Source organism: Gorilla gorilla, chromosome 8 (assembly GCF_029281585.2).
Source record: "Gorilla gorilla gorilla isolate KB3781 chromosome 8, NHGRI_mGorGor1-v2.1_pri, whole genome shotgun sequence".
NCBI lineage: Eukaryota > Metazoa > Chordata > Mammalia > Primates > Hominidae > Gorilla > Gorilla gorilla.
This window is the reverse complement of record NC_073232.2, coordinates 128,361,893-128,382,683: the sequence shown is the minus strand read 5'-3', so window position 1 is coordinate 128,382,683 and position 20,791 is coordinate 128,361,893. Positions and strand designations below refer to the sequence as shown.

The following is a 20,791-nucleotide window of genomic DNA, read 5'->3' as shown; positions in this document are numbered from 1 at the left end:
AGTGCCTCCCCTGAGTAATCCTCACAGTAACCTCAGAAGGTCAGTACTGTTATCATTCCCATTTTTCAGACAAGAGACCCGAGGCACAGAGATACTTGATCAGGAGAGGAGCAAGGGCAAAGCAGTGTTCCTCCCTGCCCCCATTATAAATGGCTACACTGTATTACCGAAACCAGAGCACTTTAAACATTGTGTTTCTGGGTAACATTTTTCATCGCTATAGATTAAATCAGTCCCTAAATTCTTGTTGAACATCTGGCAGACTGAAGTGTCAGATTGGTTCATAAATGAGCATAAAGAAAAGTAATGATGCCTATTCTGACACCAACTGGTAGACCGCAGTACAACTCAATTCCGAGCTAACCACTCAGGGTGTCAGACTCCATAGTTTATGGGCGTGGTCCCCAACAAGACGGCCCTTGCTTCAGATGCCAGCCACACTTTGGGGTTCCCAGGCCACCTGCACTTCTGACCAACTAGTTACAAATCCAGGGGTTCCTATGACCCCCTCAAGTTCATTTCACTGGAATGATTCACAGAAATCAGGAAAGTGCTGCAAGACCTAAGATTACAACTTTATTATCAGGGTACAGATCAGAACCAGCTAGACAAAGAGATGCCTAGGGCAAGGTCTGGGGGCGTTTCCAATGGAGAGCTTCTCTGCCTTCTCCCCATGGAATCAGGGCATGTCGCCCCCTTGCCGCATTAATGTATTTGCTGCCCAGGAAGCTCCAGGAGCTCAGTCTCCAAAGTTTTTGTTAGAGTTTTATTAAGTAGGCACTATTGATTGAATCATTGACCACGTGACTGGCTGTCTTCAGCCCTCCTCCCCACACCATGGGGATCAGGAAGTCAGGCTGACCTACTGTGGCTCAAGTCCCAACCCTGTGACCCATGGTTGGTCTTTGTGGTAACCTGACCTAATCCTGAGTCATCCCATTACTCGGACACTCAGGTGTGATCCAAAGAACTCATGAATAACAGGTACTCAAGAAATTCCAAGGATTTAGAGGTTATCTCTCAGGAACCAAGGACAAAGTCCAGTCAAATTCTTAATTACACAACAATGCCTCATCAGAGTTGGTTGTTTTAAAATATAATTTTAATTCTAGAGATGCACCGTGAAACTTCTTTTATTTTTTAAATGTTTTATTCCCATAGGTTACTGGGGAACAGGTCATATTTGGTTACACAAGTACTTTAATGGTGATTTGTGAGATTTTTGGTGCACCCATCACCCAGGCAGTATACACTGCACCCAATTTGTAGCACTGTGAAACTTCTCATAAGGAAGCCGGAGTTGAAACTGTGCACTCCACCACTTAGCCATTAAACTTTGGGCAAATTACTTATCTTTTCTGCCTCAATTTCCTCATCTTTAACATGCAGATGACAGTAGAAAAGCCTCCTGGGGTGTTTGCGGATTAAATGTGTTTGTGAGTGTAAAGCATGCTCAGAATGGTGCCCAGCTCAAAAATGGTACTATGTAAGTTTTTATTAGTTGTAAGTTTCAAGAGGCTTTCGGCCCAGCAATTGGATATCACTGTCCGCCTTCGTCCCACCTTCAGTGTCAGAGAAGTGCCCTGAAGGATCAGGTTGGGTTATGGGACTCAGGAGGCATTGCTTTATGGGGCATTTTTTCCAGCAGGCTTTCTGGTCTTTGTGGCCTGTGGAGCTCCAGTGTGTGGAGTGGAACTTGTTATGGATAAGACAAAGGATGAGGTCTTGTTAGAGTGGGGGTTTTGAAATGGAGTTTGGAGATAGGTGCTTCTTCATGAGAAGTCACTTGCTTCCCCTGGTATTCTCTGCTGAGGGTGGGCTGCACACCCCCCTGTGCCAACCCTGTCGATTTCAGTGAGGACTGTCCAGTAACCTCTTGGCTGTGAGTTGAACGGTTCTTCCAGGCCAGGCTTCCTCAACATTGGCACTATTGACATTTTGGTCTGCAAAATTGTTACAGGGGGCTGTCCTGTGCATTGCAGGGTATTTAGCAGCATCCCTGGCCTCTACCGTCCGGATGCCAGTAGCACCTTTCCTCAACTATGACAGCCAAAAATGTCCTTTCAGCATTGCCAAATGTCTCCAGGGGGCAGAAGCGCACCTGCTTGACAACCACTGCCCGAAGCGAAAGGTGCCTCGGAGACCCCCTTTTCCTTTATACTAACAAGGAAAATGGAGGCTTTTGAGAATCCTCATGTTTCTTCCTCCTTCTGTAGCAAGGAGCATAGGGAGATATAAGTGTAAACTGGTGCATTGGACCAAATCTTTCCTAGGTAGTGCAGGCAGGGACAAGGAAAGGAAGCTGTGGTTACTACTTGTCTTAGTCCATTTGGGCTGTCATAACAAAATACTGTAGACTGGGTGGCTTAAGCAACAGAAATTTATTTCGCATAGCTCTGGAGGCTGGAAAGTTCAAGGTCAATGTGTGGGCGGATTGGGTTCCCAGTGAGCGCTCTCTTCCAGGTTGCAGATGGCCGCCTTCCTACCGTATCCTCACAGGGAGGAGAGAGACCTCTGGTGTCTCATCCTCACACCATCACCTTCTGGTGTTTTTACGCATCCAGCGCGCTGGATGATTACCCTGCAGAGAACATCTCAAAGGAGACTTTTGCCCAACGACCATAGTGGATGGAAGTGTTGTGCCAAAGCATGGTCAGGCTTCTCACACATGGCTTTGAGGACGGAGGAGCTTTAGGAGGCGTGGGATTGAATGGGATTAGAAAACTAGCACCGGACATGTCAACGCTGAGCCCATAGCACAGGCATAGAATCTAAATGACTGTAGCAACGTGGATACCATTGCCTGGGCCTTTTATCTAAGAGAATGGTCTTGGGGCTGCGTGTTATTTGTGGTGTTTGGTTTATGGTCTTTGTGACGTTTTCATCGTCTCTGTGTGATACAGACTGTTTTCTAGCACCCGCTGTTATTTTTGTCACATAGAAAAAATCCAAACCTTGGCTATATCTAACCTTGGCTATACCCAGCATTTTCTCTGCGTAATGGTCTCCTGCTCTGGCTGAGTTTATTTCCCCACTCTAGGAGGAATGAGCTGTTGGAGGGGGATCTTCCCTTAGCAGAAGTGTTAAGCTGCAGGGCCCCTCACCTAGACTACATCCTTCTGGGCCCTCCTGGAAGCTTTACCACAGAGCTCTGGACCAGGCTGCCAAGTGGTTCCAGGCCCTGTGTGGTGAACCTGCTTCTCCCAGCATGGACAGGCTACCAGTGACCTCCTTGGACTTCATCTTCTTGGCTCCAAGTGCCAGCAGAGGATCTTAGAGGGAAGCTGCATCCCAGAATCCACCCATGTGAGCCTTGGGAGGAAAGAGGCTGTTGTAAAAACACCTTTTATAATAACTGCTTATACAGCATTTTCAAAGCCCTTCAGCCAAGAAAGTGCTTGAATTCAGAGCGCAAAATTGTGTATTACCCTGTTAAGGCTGCCATACAAGCCAGCATGCTCAACTACATTTTCAATTGTGTATTCAACTCGATTGGAAATGGACACATGCAGGGTATAACTGGTACAAAAAAATAGGGATTTAATCTTGGGGGCCAGGCCTTATGATAGGTACGTATGTGTGGCACCCTACATCCTAGGTATCGTACATGTAAGTGGCAGCTATTCCGTAACTAAGCATTTTGCATTTACAAAATCTCACTCATGGGGAGACGTTAAGGGAAAACAGTGCTGTTCCTGCAAGCCTTTTCTTAATCTCCGGGGCCCTACTAAGTGTCGCTTGTGCAGACTTTAACATAGGAAGCTGACTCTTAGTTCTGTGGTTGCAGGAACTTGGCAAAAGGCAGCTGCCATGGAGGACAAGCTGTCCCCCTCAGCCTGCCGACATCAGGTGCTGGGCTGCCTTGCTGAAGCAGCTGTTATCATATTGCCAGCTTCTGCAAACTTAATTCAAAAAATGATTTCTTTGTGATTGGCATGTTTGCATTGTAGCAAACTTTGGTTCAACATATTGTTAGAATACATAATACTGTAATTTAAGATTATTTTATCAGCAGTAAAGGGTTTTATAATTCATTTTAAAAGTTGTAATGGGCTTGAGCATCTTCAGTATAGTTTAATAATACAGCATTTTATAGCTGGCTGTAAAATTTCAGATTACGGTTTTAGCAATTGTGCAATTCTATTTTATAGTTTAATAATTGTTCAAATGAAGGAGAGTGTAAAGTTCCTAAAAACCAATTTAATGACTTAGAAAAATAGCTTTTATCAAAATCTATTGCACACCTTTAATGAACCCAGATGTCACCTTTTCAACAAAGGCAGGTCATGGGATCTATTTTTCTCAGCAACAATGTAGCAAGATGCCCTCTCAATTAAGCACATACAGTGCGGTATCTCTAAATTATAATTTTTCTCTTTTTAAAAACTCTTTTATCCCTAATCTCCTATAGCTAGAATAAGCCTATTTTCCAAGCACTAGGTGAACACCAGTGAGGCCAGGAGAACTCCAGCTTAAACAGGCGATAAATTGGTTCTCTCCAGAGAAGATTTTCATTTTACAGATGGCCTCTTGATCACACTGCCTGAACCCCAGCTCCTAACTCTTAGAAAGTCTGTTATGAATACATACAAATAACTCATAGTTTACTATTCTATAAAGTGAATGGCAGAAAGGGAGCCCTACCTGATAATTTAATTATATATTCTCATTACGAGTAATACAAGTGTTATCATATATTATAGCATCTGGAAGAAGGCATGATCTCATTGTCATTGGAATTATAGTTCATGTTATTTATATTTCTGGAATTTGCCATGGGTATGTTTTGAGGCAACAAAAGCCAGTAAAAGCGGTGGCCCAGGGATACAAATGCAGTTATCACATAGCTTAGGGAGCACACCATGGGGAATTACGTCCCAGGACCCTTGAAAACAAGTGTGATTATTGAGCGAACCAGCTCTGGCTCAGAGCCATGTTTCTGCTACACAGAAATAGAAAAGGTCAAAGGAAGTCCCATGTGGCTGGGCTGTTTCCTCTCTGAGGTGCAGTCTGGTGACCTGGGGTTCACGGCCCATTACCACTCTGTGCTATAAGCAGTGTGGTACCTTTATGTGAACAAAGGGCAGGCTGATTTTGAACTCTCCACCCGGTAAATACTTTGGGAGGAGGTCACCTGCAGTGCCTAGAACCCCTTTCTTCTATCACCCCGAAATGACACAGGCTTCCTTTTTTTTTTGTTTCTCATTCAGTTCTCTAGTCGTCTGACCCATCTTTGTCAGCTTGGCTCCAGGGTGTTTCTGTGGAAATTTGGTGTTCCTTGGGAACAATGTAAGCCTGTCCGTGCCTGCCATTTGGATATCTTTTGGCAGGTTTCAGTCATCTCAGCAAAGATGCCACAGCTGGAAGACATTCTTGCTGCCTTCAGACAGGCATTAGCTCTGGGCTTCAGCTGTTGTCTCCTCTTATTCCTCATCCCAGAACACCCCAGTACTATGTTATAGTACCCCAGTACTATGTTATAGTACCCCAGTACTATGTTAGTACTATGTAGTGGACAGCACTTAGTGATTCTGTGGTCCCATGGAGAATGGAGGCAATACCATCCTTTGTTTTGCTCCAGTCCGACACTCACTTTAAGATAATAGAGCTTGGCCGGGCACGGTGGTCACGCCTGTAATCCCAGCACTTTGGGAGGCCAAGGTGGGTGGGTCACGAGTTCAGGAGATCGAGACCATCTTGGCTAACATGGTGAAACCCCGTCTCTACTAAAAATACAAAAAATTAGCCGGGCACAGTGGTGGGCACCTGTAGTCCCAGCTACTTGGGAGGCTGAGGCAGGAGAATGGCGTGAACCCGGGAGGCGGAGCTTGCAGTGAGCCGAGACAGCACCACTGCAGTCCGGCCTGGGTGAAAGAGCAAGACTCCGTCTCAGGAAAAAAAAAAAAAAAAAAAAGAAAAAAGATAATAGAGCTCAAGCAAAACACAGCATCAATTGTACTGATGCCTGACAAGTGATCATGCAAACAAGTGCAGGGTGGTTAGTTTCCAGTGTTGATTTTTTAAGAAAAGGAGACTATCATACTTAGGAGAAGATGCTGAAGGGCCAGGCCTCTTGATACAATAAAATTCAAACCCTCTGCAGGCTAAGATGGAGAGTAGCTTAATCTCTTTGGTCCTTGGATTTATCATCTAAAATATGAGAATGATAAATGCTACTGCCCAGGAGTGTTATAATTATTAAACAAATTAAATCCTTCATCACAGTAACTCAGCCTCCAGGACAGTAACATTTATACCATTATTTTATTCTCCTGGGTGGTCTTTGCTGATGATGACATAGGAGGAGCCTGTGCCGAGGCGGCATCCGGTGACCTTTACCCCCAAATTCATCTGAGAAATGAACTTGAGCATCATATAGGTGTGCTACCTTGCAAAAATAGACCAATTGTTTGATCACCCACTTATGATGTCTTCTCCTAAGCACTTTTTTTTTTAAACCACTATTCTCAAAAAAGGAGAAAGACTTAGAGAGAGGATGGGAAGATAAGGTCCTCCTCAGTGCATTATGGGAAAAGCCATTAGGCCACCTGCACCTGTGGTCCAGAGGGCAGTAAGGCCAGCCCATCAGAAGGACAGTAATTCAGCCCTTGGACAATTGCTTAACCCAATTGCTGGGTAATAAACATGCTTAATAAAAAGGAATAGGACGTCTGCACCATCTTGGCTATAAATATGCTCTCTTGTTCTGGGTAACCTGTGAGAATACCTCTGAGCACACTTAGATCACATACTATAAATAAATCCAATTTCTTATATCCCCTACTGACCTTTTATCCTTAGGACTTCTAGCCAACCATGTTCCCCTGAATAATAGGTTCTGCATGTTCTTGAACAATGGAACTCCCTTATGTGGAAGCAAACAGCCGTGGTTCTCTTACTGGGTAAAATTCAACCAAGAGCATCCCTCCTCTCTGCCCCTTATATTTCAAACCCAAGAAAATGAGACTCTCTGGAGAGGAAACTCAAGACAGTGGGCACTGAGTCAACATTTTGGGAGTTTTCCCCAGGGTGGCTGTCCCCTGCCTGCCCCTCTGCTGCAGGGGCCTGAGAGAGGCACTCACCACTGGCATCTTGGAGGAGCAGAAACCTCCTGGCCTGGCTTGACCTCTGACTTCCTACAGAAGCTGCATTTGCAGAAGTTGCTCCTGGTTTCTGGGGTGAAGCTTGGGAGGACACCCTTGGGCTCTGTATTCCTTTTCAGACTGTTGATTCTGTGCTGCCTGAGCTGTCTCTGTCCATGCTGGCTGTGTGAGCCTGGGCTTATGACTGCACCTCTCAGAACCTTCCTTAGCTGTCACCAGGATAATGAGCTGTTTCTGAGGGTTGATGTAAGATATGAGAGATAATGGACAGCCTGTCTAGCATGGAGTCAATATGCATTGATTTTTAGAGTCAGAGTGACTGGGTTCAAATCTCAGCGCAGCCTCTTCAAGCTGTGGAAACCTGAGCAAGTCATCACCTCTCGGAACCCCCGTTTCTGACCCATATGAAAGGGGAGCACGCCCCTCAGAAAGTAGTTTCAGCGATGGGTGTATTTGGTAAAAGGCAGATGGGATCATCATCGGGCGAAGGCTATTTGTGACAGTAATGATCACAGTCATCATCACTATTCATCTACTTGGTTTTCCTATACTTTCTAGAATATTTTTCTCTAAAAGCAGGTATTCTAAAAAAATTTTAAAGGTTTTTTGCTTTTACCTTGTTTTTTTGCAACACCAACCGTGTTCTGTCTTCTGAACCAGAGGATGAACAAAAGCCCCTGGTCCGTTATGTCTCCAAACCGTGGTGTTTTATATCAAACCTTAGTTACCACCATAAGTCACAGAGCCATTACGGGGCCGCACTCAGCTGCACATAAATGCACGGGAGAATGAGAGGCTTAATAAATATTATCTGATGGTGATGAGGATGCGTGTCTGATGAGATAGGCTTCATGCACTTCTCATCAGGGACAACAATGAATCTTTTCTGTTGCTCTTGCACATTTGCATTCCCAACTGCACATTCTGAGAAAACAAATGTTTCATTTTAGGGCCGTCCCTCCTAGCTGCCTTTATACCATTAATGCTGAATGTTCGCTATACAAAACAGCCGCCCTCACCCCAAACCAAAACGTCTTCAAAATGTCTTTCACACATTTTTGTCATTATCTTATTGTTAATTGTGCATAATTTTCTAAAATACAGCTCATAATTGCTTCTTGTCTGAATATTTTACTAATCAAGCAAGTTAACCATGAATGAAAACAAACAGTTCTCTAATGTATTTCTGCAACTTATGTCTGCCTCAGCGTGGGGAAAAGCAAAAAGGATGTAAGGTGATCCTGTGAAGGTATGAAAAGAAGAAGTAAGCCCAGCCAGGGCACCCTGTGAAGCTCTATGCTGTAGACAGAGTCTGCACGCAGCACTCCTTGCCATCTTGCCATTAGTGTTAAATTACAAGTACAAAGCTGCAGGCATCCTTTTATGGTGCGCTGGAGACTGACAGGGAAGCCCGAGGGAATGCTTAGCTAATGGAGGGCTGTTGATATATCTTACTGGACTGTGTCTCTTTCATTGCATTCATTTTTAAATCTGAGGAATCACAGATGATCACAAGCCAGTTCTCTTCAATACAATGTTCGCAGGCCCGATTAGCGTGAGGTTTTGCATTTCCCACTTTTGCCTCGATCAAAGAATGACCATCAACCACAGAGAGGCTAAGAGATTGTCCACAGCAACTTGAATTTTGAAAGGACTTCCATCTAGAGTATCACATTAGATTTTCACAACCCTGTGATTTGGACAGTAGGGCAGGAATGACTGGAATCATGGATGATGGTTGGAAAGCTAGGACTAGGAACCTTGTAACCTGTGCTCTTTTATTTTATTTTTTTGTTTTGTTTTGTTTCGAGATGGAGTCTGTCTCTGTCACCCAGGCTGGAGTGCAGTGGTGTGATCTCAACTCACTGCAACCTCCCCTTCCCGAGTTCAAGCAATTCTCCTGCCTCAGCCTCCTGAGTAGCTGGGATTACAGGTGCGCGCCAACATGCCCGGCTAATTTTTTGTATTTTTAGGAGAGATGGGTTTTCACCATGCTGGCCAGGCTGGTCTCGAACTCCTGACCTCATGATCCACCCACCTCGGCCTTCCAAAGTGCTGGGATTACAGTAGTGAGCCACCGTGCCTGGCCAACCTGTGCTCTTTTTACCATAGCATATCAGTCAAGCCAGTACCAGGAGCAAGTTCTAAATTGTAGCAGAAGTTCTCTTAACTGAGACTCATTTAGCCAGCTCACCATAGAAGCCAACCTGTCCCTTTCCCTGCAAACATACTGGCTACTGCACAAGACCTACTCCACGGGCCACACTAGTGGACTTCGCTTCTTCTACCCACAAGTGCCCCTCACTCTCTCCAGCTTGGATGCAGGCTTAACAGGCATCAAATATATTTTGTGCTGGTTGTAGTTGGTATTTTTGCTTACATCATTTGCTAAATATTACATAAATCACTGAAATAGGAGCACAAAAAAAGGACAATTGCTTCAATGCAAACTAAGTTGAATATACCTGAAAAGGCAAATTCCTGAAAAAAAAAAAAAGCCTTTGGATTAGGTGTGGGTGAGATGACTATAAAGGACCGAGTGCAATTATACAAACACAGGATTATTGTGTACTGAGATTCTTCTGCGGGTGTCAAACGTCACTCGTGTTTTTAGGAAACTGAAACCAGGAACTGTAGACCAGGAATTATAGGCGTGGCTTATGCAAAACATAAGCCAGGGAACTCCAATCAATAGACTCTTTAAAAAAAAATAAAGATGGTCCTGGTCACATAATCCAAAAATCAGTAAAGGAGTGATATTTAGATGGTAAAGTTTCATATAGACATACCATTTCTAAGTGATTTTGCTCTTTAATTTAATTTCCCAATTGACCACCTATGGGCCCAGTCCCCAATCAGGTCAATTAAGAGGGTTTCTGATCTAGGCTTGGCACTAAGCTCAAACTAAATTGCACAGTTCAACTCTGACTGTCCCATTGGTGCCAGGAATCTAAGACCTTTGCTGCTGGAGCCTGTCTGTCAGCTTCAAGGCTAGGATCCCCACACTCAAACACAGACATCTGGAATCTGGCTTTATTTCAACTCACTATGCACCCATTATTGGAGGCTTCACCTAAATGTAGCCCAACCTGTCTGAGCTATGCCTCCTCCGAATAAGAAAGTATGACTACAGGTCCCTCATCCTGTGACTCGACCTGCCCAGACTAATGAAAGTTGGCACCCCTGGGCCTTCCTGAAACCTGTGCTGAGTGAAATACCTTTACAAGGCCTTCTAAGAGTTTAATGTAATGAAAGCCTCTGGCTGAGGTTCAGGCAACACAGAGACAAAGCGTCTTCACGGGGAGCAGGTAGAGGAGACCAGACGGTCCCAGGCTCGGTGGTAGAAGAGTCACCCAGGGCTACTCCAGCCCCTTCTCAGAAGCACGCTTGCCCAGCCTCACCCTGGCTGCCCTCACAGCCCCTGGTTTTCTTCCTGGCCTGGGCCAGGGTCCGTGGGGCTTGGCAGAATTAAGCTTGGAGGAAATGGATCCCTTCGTTGCTGAGCTCAGGCTCTGGAAGAAAAACACCCCAGCTCACAGGCTCAGAACAGGTTTTATTTATGTGTCCACTTGTTTTAGGCAGCTGACTTTACTGGACATTATTCAGACCAGTGGTTGCAAGTGATTGTTACCAAGTTTGTAGGAAAAGCAAACCTCCAGGAAGGTGAGTTTCAAAATAGAGAGTGGCAGATGTTTTCGAAAGGCTGGCCAACTGCTTGGGACCAGACCAGCAATAAAACTTCTCCCAGCAATCCCAGATGTCAATAGGCAAAATCCAAAGCCAAAAAAATTAAAAAAGGCTCCAGACTTCTAGGTGGGCCACCGTTACTTAGCTTGGATTCACTAACAAGGAGCTTCTTTCTTCTGTCTTCTTTTTATATACAGAAATTAATTTGGGCAAGTTGGTATCACGTACACAATAGAATTGTTATATAGTAAGTATTACCTATTGAAGTCTTTAAGCAGGTGAGTCTATCTATTAAAATACAGTGTGAATGATGCTTACTTGGAAGCAGGTTCCTCTGCTCAGTTAACCTCGATTAGGCACATACTCTTCTTCCCATGGCTTGTCTTACAACGGAACATAAAATATGTAGATTTAAACTGAGAAATGGCTTTGAGTTCTGGACTTCTGCTTCTGGACTGTTTTGGGATGAACTCATACAGTGGTTTTCCCTAGCAAAGGTCCAGTTTGTGCTGCAGAAGAGACTCGTATGCTAATAAACGGGTATTGACAAGTGTGATAGATGCAGCTAGGTACTTAGTGAGTGCTGGAGAGCAAAGTTGATTGCATTTTACAGTCTGTGTATTTCTCTGTTTATTGCTTGTATTCTGTCATTAAGCAAACAGGTTCCTAATATAGCAAATCTCTCTAATCAGTAAAGCAAGGAAGAAAAGAACCAGAGCATCATTAATTATGACTATTTGGCTGCAGACTGGACAGTCTGTTGCTATTGGATTGGGCAACTTCCCCTGGTTTTACTTTCTGGAGGTAGAGCAGAAACTGGCTTTTCTTATGCGTGGAGGAGGAGAGAGAAATGTTCCATCCCTGCTGGCTGACAGCTGCCTAAAATCTGGAGCTTAAATACTGGCTTCTCTACAGAAATGGAGTCCTAGGGCAGCAAGGCCAGGCTCCGGGCGAGTGCACTTTTAAGTCTCCAATTCCATAATCAGAGTGAGCATGCTGCTCGCAAGCCTGACCTGTCCCCAGAGCTTGGGGAGAGCCTGCTGTGGGCAGAACCCGCGTAGGGACTGGGCTGAGAGCTATAAATGATGTGTGCATCTCTGCATTCTGCACAGGAAAGCTGCTGGCACCACGGCAGGCTTTCCAAATGCTAATCACTGGGGTAAAAAGCAGGAGAGGCACTGCTCTGACTCCAGGTAACAGAGGTTAACAGCCTTTAATGCATTTATTAACCCTCTGGTGCCAGGGACTAGCGAGGTCTGTCCCCCCACAATTACAGTGCCCTGAAAATTCATTTATGCGACGTGCCTGGACTTGGGGATTACCACCAGTGACACTTTTATAATATGAGAGCAACAGCTGCTGGAGAGACAAAGCTTTACGTGCCTAAAAAACAGGTTTCCCTGGTTTTCCAGAATGTAGGGAAGGCGTTTGGTTTGGGGACAGGCTTCTCTAGTATAATTTTCATCTTCCCGTTCTCAAGATGAAAACTTCAAGGTACTATATTTCAGTGGTGGTGTTTCCCCCAACTTAGAGTCAGGCAGCTTCCCCTAAACCTTATAGCTATAAATTAGAGTTAAGAAACACCCTTTCTTAAAAAGGATTACATAATTCATTTTTCAACATACTGTAAGAATAGTTTGAATTGATTTTTCGAAAAATAAAACGCATCTTCTCTTCTTCATCTCTTGTTAAAAGACATATCATGTTAAAACCACAAACTGTAAGGCATGGTGTCTGCATAGGTACCAGCTGGCTGAGCTCTTTGTCGGCTCTCTGCATTTCTCATAATCATCAGGGCTGTGAGGCTCACTGAAGGGCCCCCGAACACTGTGCCAGCCCTTCTATTATTGCACCCTTGGTTTTACCAGTTGGTAACTCAGGAATAAAAGGTGCTTTTCCAGTTTCTAATTTACCTTATACCTTACAAAGTCTCAGGAGTTTGGGGTTTATTTTTTCCTTCTAATTTTCCTGGGACGTCCCCATTTGCAGCAACTGAGACAGCATTTAAAGTGTGTAAGTACTTTTTTGTGATAGCTGAAAGCGGGAGACGCCCTGCAATTTTATCTGTTTGCATTCATCATACCTGACTAGCGAGACAGTGATAGCTTGATGATGTTTTCAGAAATGCTTGGGATAAAAGCCTTTAAAATGTGGAAATAACAGGTTTCTCAGGCTTCCAAAGTGGGTTTTAAGACGCAGATTTTCTTAAGTAGACTCTGGATCTGCAGAGGTAGATTTCTGACCCTCAGTAGTCACAGGAAGTTCACACTGCATACAGGACTCATAAGCATGCAACTAGCCAGAAGTTCACAGGTCTACATCCCAGGCTCTGACCCTGTCTCTGCAGCATGCCCACTGTGAGAGGTCCTGGACTCCCAGCCTGATGATGTCTGTTGTTGACCCCATCCAGTCTAGACAGCCGACACACTCTGGCCCTCATCTCATTTGGTGTGAGATTTAAAGAGATCTCAAACCTATATGCAATCTTTTGATTCTGCTAATCAGACTCACAGAGCTGACAGTGGCCCGTGCCAGGTTTAGGTGGAACTCCAGAGCCTCTCTGCTCAACCTCTGCTGCTGTAGGGCTTTCCGGAGCACCCAGACTGCTCTGTAGGAAGCTTGTTAACACACAATGTAAGCAGTGTCTTTAGAGTCCTGTGTGTGGACTGCTAAGCCTCTGGAGTGCTGAGTGCCTCTGTGGGTTGGGAAGATGTTTAACGGGAGAGAAGGCATTTTCTCAGAGCATCCCCTGTAGGGATCTGGCTGCGTATTCTTACTTGGACTCAGCAGTTCTTCCAGTTATGCCAATCGGAATGGTCCCCCAGGCAAGATGAGCTTGAGAGGTGCTGCTTCCAGCTTTAGCCAATGGGACTACATGGAGACAAGGCCAGAAACTAAGCTTTTCCTTTATACAAAGGCCAATGGGATACCCGCTTTGGGGGAACAAGAACTTGGCAACTGCACAGACGTGGAGCTGATCTAAATGCATTTTCCTGTGAAATTGAAGTTATGCCTGCCATTTCCAGGTAGAAGACAAGATCCTTGGAGTTTACACCTGTGCGTGTCTCCCTGGTTGAAAGCTTATAAATTCGGAATGTAGTGTGAAACCCTCCGTGACTAATGAGGGTCAGAAATCTACCTATGCAGGCAGAGTCCACTTAAGAAAACCTGTTAAGATAGAGGCCTTTTCAAGTCCATTGATGAAAACCCCTTTCTAATCATTTAATAGTGGTAGGATTATACTCCTGCAGTATAGCTAATGAGTGTCACAGATTGAGTATACAATGAATAAAACACTGTCTGCTAGTGCTAATCATACTGAACAAAGTAGAAAGGAGGCCTTCCCAGCCCTTGGAACTCTTAGAAGCTACTGTGGTCTAGGACACTCAGGTGCAACTTGGCTGTGACCATGAGCATAGGAAGAACTTGAGGACATAATGCATCCCAGTCTAGAAATCACGCTGCCTTCCCTGTGCAATTCAGTAAATTTGTTAGTTATGCAAAGGCCCTTAGCAAGGGCTTATGTCTTTTGTAGATTATGGCCTAGAAAAGGCAGAATGTGATGTTTTAGGGCCATTTTGGTATCTGGGCACAATTCCAAACTTGAACAGAAATAAAACATGTAAAGCACTACACATTACTCTCTGTAGGTGACAATGCGGTGGACCAGATTTGCTATTAATATAGATTAAAAGTAGGCTTTTGAATCAGGTTCAATTCCTCTTCCAATTTCCCCTCTGATCTTCTTATACATAACATTTAGTGACCTTTGAACAGCCCAGGGATGCTTCACAGTGTCTTATTCTTGATGCTTGTTTAAAGGTTTCTATTTCATATTCACAGCTGGCATATGCAAATATAGGTAAAGATTATGATGCCTCCCAAGTAGCATTATGGTCAATAAATTACTCTTTGGGTGAACATGCTATCATTTTAGCTTAGCGTGTCTTCCAGGAGTTGCAGAAGTCACAACAGGCAGCCTGCCAGTGCCATCCACACAGAGCTGGTTGCCCAGGTCCTCCTTGATTCAAGTGTAACGCTTAACCAGGGCTCAGCCCGTTGACAAGCTCTCTGTCTGTCAGTGCCAAACAGCTCCTGTTGCTGGGGATGAGGAAGGAGCATTGTGGGAGTTCTTTGTGTGGATTTTGGGGAGAACCACTGTGATGCAGGAGGTAGCACATTTTCATTTAGGAATTGAAGAGACTGGGTCTCCATCCTGACTTTGTAAGTAAATTGTTGTGTGACCTTGAATTAGTCACTTAACTTCTCTGGGCTCTGTTTTCCTTTGTAAAATGAGAGGGTTGTACCAGGTCAGTTTTCACATGCATTTTCACTGTAATTATTTGAGCAATGGGACCTTTCCTATAATGAAATTATCAGGTAGAAGCCCAGTGGAGGGTTGTTCCAGTTGAGGAGAAACAGGGAGCTCAATGCTTTCACAGCTCAGTCCCCTTGCAACTGCTCGGGAAGCCATTTTCAAATGGCTGGATTGAGTATCTGTACTGCTCTGTGTGATTCTTTGAGGATGCCCATCGGAAAGGGTCCCTGTCCTGTGCCTTAGCCCCGGATTCTATGTGATCCTAAACAGCGACTAGTGAGTGGTTTCCTCACTAGAGAGGAGCCCCAAGAACCCAGGGACCAGGTCCTTTTTTGTTCATCACTATATACCCAGCATTGGTAAACAGTAGGTGCTCAGTAAGGGTTTGTTGACTGAAGCAATGAATGAACAAACAAACAAGCCCAGGAAGGTCTCTGTCTGTATCACTAATAAATGCAGGTGTTTATTGCAACATTTTTACCTAGAAGGAGGTACTTCCCAAAAATTAACTTTAAGAAATGAGGGATTACTTCAAAACATTTTCTTTAGTAACCTAGTCCTGGGCTGCTCCTTCAGGAGCCACTCGGCTTTGAAATGGGGTAAGTCTGAATTGAGATGTGCCATGCCAAACACACCAGATTTTGAACACTTTGTAAAGTATCTTATTAATATTGAGTACGTTTTGAAATGGTAATATATTGGGTTACATAATATATATTATTAAAATTAACTTCACCTGATATCTCTTTATTACATGGCTACTAGAAAATGTTCAATTATATATGGAGCTCACAGCTGTGTCTCACATATTTATCAGAGAGCATTGCCCTAGACAGCTGATTGATGGATCATCAGTAATTACTCTTCTGTATTATGTTTGAGCATTTTTTTTCTTGTCCCTCTCCAGGCACAGAAGCTGAAATCCAATGTGTCGGGCAATACACACCTCTGTATTTCCAATGTAAGTATGTTTCTTTTGGAGGCTTTGTGCATTTATAGAAACATAGCCTTTGGGCCCCTGGGGGCAGGGTATCATATAAAGCATTCAAAGACAAGAAGGTATCCAGTCCACAAGAAATCTAAGCCACCCTCCATGACCGTCTGCCCTTTGAGCAAGGTGAAGACTTTGAATTCCAGTTCACAAAGGTGGAAGTAAGCATGGGACCTGGAATCTTTGTCCAAGGATTAATGCAAGTGTTCCAGGGCCCTGAGCCTCTCTGTGATCACAGTCATGTAAAATCATCCAGCACAGAGATGATACATAGCAAATCTCACTGCTTACCAGATGTTCTCTATCTGTGGTGCCTCTGACCTCCACAGGCCCCCATGGGTAGATTAGAGCAGATACATTCCTCTCTCCAGTTTACAGGTGAGGAGACCGATAATTCTGCTGTGTGTGGGCCCTGGTTCCTTGTGTAGGAGGGTGGCATTATGGGATTAAGCAGGTGCTGGTGACAGGGATGGAGGACTCTATCCTGGGCTGGTGACAGGGATGGAGGACTCTATCCTGGGCTGGTGACAGGGATGGAGGACTCTATCCTGGGGAAGGACAGCTGTGCTGGCTGGGAATCCAGAAGCCAGAGTTCTGGTTTAGTTCTCCCAGCAACGAGCAGGGCAAGCTCTTGCTCTCTCCAACTCCTCATCTATAAAATCTGGGCTTGAACTGGCTCATGTAGGGAGAGGCTGCTCTGCCTGTCTCCAATGCTGTCAGTTACCTGTGCAACATGGAACCCTGGAGAGAGGGGTAAAGAATGACAGGGGTAGCTGAACTCAGATATCTTCCCCCAAAATGAATTTAATAATCCCTAATGGAAGAGCAAGCAGTAAGCATTGGCCAGACGCTTTATCAAAAGTATCTGGTTCTAACCCAGGTTCATGGTTTCTTCCCATAAAACTACAAGTCAGTGTATGTAAGTCTCAGTGGTAAAATCTTGGTTAGCTTTGGTGAGTTGGTCAGCCAGTGGGGAGTCGGGGGGAGAGAGAGTGTAAAGTATACTGTGGTAGAATGAAGACATGCAGTGGATGATAATGAAACCATTCTTCCTTACAGGGTAATTATGAAAAAGAAGGTCTCGGTGCTTCCAGCCACATAACCACAAAATCAATGGCTGCTCCTCCAAGCTGTGGTCTGAGCCCACTGCTGGTCCTGGTGGTAACCGCTCTGTCCACCCTATTATCTTTATCTTTAACAGAAACATCATAGCTGCATTAAAAAAATACAATATGGACATGTAAAAAGACAAAAACCAAGTTATCTGTTTCCTGTTCTCTTGCATAGCTGAAATTCCAGTTTAATTCCAGTTTAGGAGCTCAGTTGAGAAACAGTTCCATTCAACTGGAACATTTTTTTTTTTTTCCTTTTAAGAAAGCTTCTTGTGATCCTTTGGGGCTTCTGTGAAAAACCTGATGCAGTGCTCCATTCCAAACTCAGAAGGCTTTGGGATATGCTGTATTTTAAAGGGACAGTTTGTAACTGGCTGTAAAGCAAACTGGGGCTGTGTTTTCGATGATGATGATGACAATGATGGTGATGATGATCATGATGATTTTAACAGTTTTACTTCTGGCCTTTCCTAGCTAGAGAAGGAGTTAATATTTCTAAGGTAACTCCCATATCTCCTTTAATGACATTGATTTCTAATGATATAAATTTCAGCCTACATTGATGCCAAGCTTTTTTGCCACAAAGAAGATTCTTACCAAGAGTGGGCTTTGTGGAAACAGCTGGTACTGATGTTCACCTTTATATATGTACTAGCATTTTCCACGCTGATGTTTATGTACTGTAAACAGTTCTGCACTCTTGTACAAAAGAAAAAAACACCTGTCACATCCAAATATAGTATCTGTCTTTTAGTCAACATAGAGAGTGGGGAATGAGTGTGCCGATTCAATACCTCAATCCCTGAACGACACTCTCCTAATCCTAAGCCTTACCTGAGTGAGAAGCCCTTTACCTAACAAGAGTCCAATATAGCTGAAATGTCGCTCTAATACTCTTTACACATATGAGGTTATATGTAGAAAAAAATTTTACTACTAAATGATTTCAACTATTGGCTTTCTATATTTTGAAAGTAATGATATTGTCTCATTTTTTTACTGATGGTTTAATACAAAATACACACAGCTTGTTTCCCCTCATAAGTAGTGTTCGCTCTGATATGAACTTCACAAATACAGCTCGTCAAAAGCAGATCTGAGAAGCCTCGTGCTGTAGCAGAAAGTTCTGCATCATGTGACTATGGACAGGCAGGAGGAAACAGAACAGACAAGCATTGTCTTTTGTCATTGCTCGAAGTGCAAGCGTGCATACCTGTGGAGGGAACTGGTGGCTGCTTGTAAATGTTCTGCAGCATCTCTTGACACTCTTGTCATGACACAATCCAGTACCTTGGTTTTCAGGTTATCTGACAAAGGCAGCTTTGATTGGGACATGGAGGCATGGGCAGGTTGTCCTTTCTTTGGAAGCACATCCATGCTGGGATGCACAGTTCTTTTCCTAAGGATTGTGTTTACTCCTGACTGCAATGTCTTGGCCACTGTTTGGAGCAGTTTGGTCTGAAGGTCATTAAGGATCTGCTTGCATCTTGTTTCATGTCCTCCGTGACAGACTGCAGACCATGTTAGAAGAGAAGGAAGGTTTGTGGATCAAGAGGGTTGACATTAGGTTTGGTGAGATGAGTTGGTTGGCACAGATCAGAACAGGACCCTGGTGATAAGGCATCTGGCTTTGCTAACCACATATCATCTTCCATTATTCTCTTTCTTAACTAAGTAGACCCGAAAGTGCACTTTCGAAGTCTGGTTTAGATGGTGAGATTCCGAATCTACAATGATCGAGTACTGGTGGCCACTTTTCCTCCAATATTAAGTAAAGAGGAGGAGATTCCACCTTGAGAAAGTGCTGGGAAGCACTGGCTTTCTTCCCACATTGGTAGAAGAGATGGAGGAGGAAACCAGGGTGCACGTTTCTACAGATCCCCTCTGCCTGCTGATGTTTGCCTTGTAAGATAAGTCACTGGGGGGAAGGGGAAATCTATGAAATCCAAGATAAAGGCATAGTCTTTCAGCTCTTTTGGTGTTCAAAGTATATTTGTGTCCAAATGTTAATCAACACAAATGTACAGTACTCAGTACTGACTTTTTTCACTTCAAAATGTTTTCAAGGGAAATTCAGCAGACACCCGACTGTATTTAATTAGTGAAAAGATCTATAAAGACTCTTACTTTGAATAAACACATTAAGTGTGTCAAAATATTTGGAATGCCAGTTATCTATGAGCGCATATCTCTTACAGAGTGTATTTTGTTTTCATTAAGGTATCTCTGTGTATCTACGCTGGACTAATTGCATAGGGATCTGATTCTATGTGATCCACTGTAGAAAGCTATTGATTACTTCTGCAGTAACGGCAGCTCTAATTAGCTTCAGATGACCAAAGAGGAAATGGGAGTTTCAGTGCTAACAAGGGCAGCCTTCATTGAAGAATGCATGGGTAGGCAATATATAAATTAAATTTTGAAAAGCCTCATCTGTCACCAACAAATATCTCATTTTTCTTCAGTGATAAAAGCATATTCAAGTTACCAGATCCTCAATTTGAAAATCAGTTGCTGATTAAATAAATAGGGGGAAGCATCTTGTTCAGGGACAACACGTTAGAGAGATTCTTATCAAAGCAAGCCAAGCAAGGTTTCCGCCATTCAGTGTGATCTTAGTTTGACACGGTGACCCTAAAACACCATCATTTGCCCCAGAACTGGAGCACAATAAGTTAAATCATTTACCTGTAAATCATTTACCTGTCTCACTTCTTCTTGGCGTGCTTAAAAGCAAAAATGATTCGCTACTTCCTGTCCTTCAGTCCGGGCATTTGGGGTGCCACTGAAGACAGGGGTTATCTGCTGAGGTTTGGGTGTCTCGCAGGAAGTATCTCATTGCAGTTGATTTTGATGAAACCAAACAGTAACTAGGGTCCATGCAGACCGTGACTTCCTGATTACATCTAGCCATGCCCTACTTATTTCAGAGAGAAAGACAGGGGGAATAAAGGCAGTATAGCCACACTGATTAGAAGCACATTCATTCCACTTTGATGTTGAATATTTTTGACCGATACATGCTTGAGTATCTTTTTAATAGAGCACATGAAGGAAGAAGCGCACAATATAGAGAAGGAATTGCGAATGCCAATTACATATTTATTTTTCCATACCTGATTTTTTTCAAGTCTGTGATAACATAGGTTATTTTTCATGAAGTATAGCAAACGATCTAGAATGTGATAGGAGTGTGGTTTCCATTTCATTTTTTTTTTAACACACTTTTGTGCTGTAGTAAGAATGTCTTAGAAGTTGTGTCTTCGAGTTCCTCAAACACCAGACAGGGCTCCCCCAGAGCTGCCTCAGCCTTTGATTTGGTCCATATTCAGACACTTCCTATCTTGCATACACTCTGAGGATGGGCCGCTTCTAGCTGCTGCCCGTCTCCCTCTTGCCTTCTTGTCTCTAAATCAGACACTCCCAAGCACTCCATCTGCTATACTAGGAGAGTGGGAGAGCCAAAGCATTTTGGAGTCCATGTAAAGTGCCTGGGAAAAGAGATGTAAGAGCAGTGGGAGTTTATATAATTAGCGAATTATTTTCTCAGAATTCAGCAGAAATGTATTTCTGTTGTTAT

At 43.8% G+C, this 20,791-nt stretch overlaps 1 protein-coding gene across 12 annotated transcripts in view; it reads left to right on the top strand.

Moving 5' to 3' along the window:
* Nucleotides 1–19,369, top strand: part of GFRA1 (GDNF family receptor alpha 1) — a 211,643-nt gene extending 192,274 nt beyond the window's left edge. For all 12 annotated transcript variants that reach the window (XM_063710530.1, XM_055352064.2, XM_063710532.1 and 9 more), the window contains 2 exons: nt 16,016–16,069; nt 17,159–19,369. In XM_063710530.1, coding sequence (XP_063566600.1) covers nt 16,016–16,069; nt 17,159–17,311 — 207 coding nt within the window. In that variant the 3' untranslated portion in view covers nt 17,312–19,369. The remainder of the gene's footprint in view (nt 1–16,015; nt 16,070–17,158) is intronic.
* Nucleotides 19,370–20,791: the final 1,422 nt, after the last annotated feature.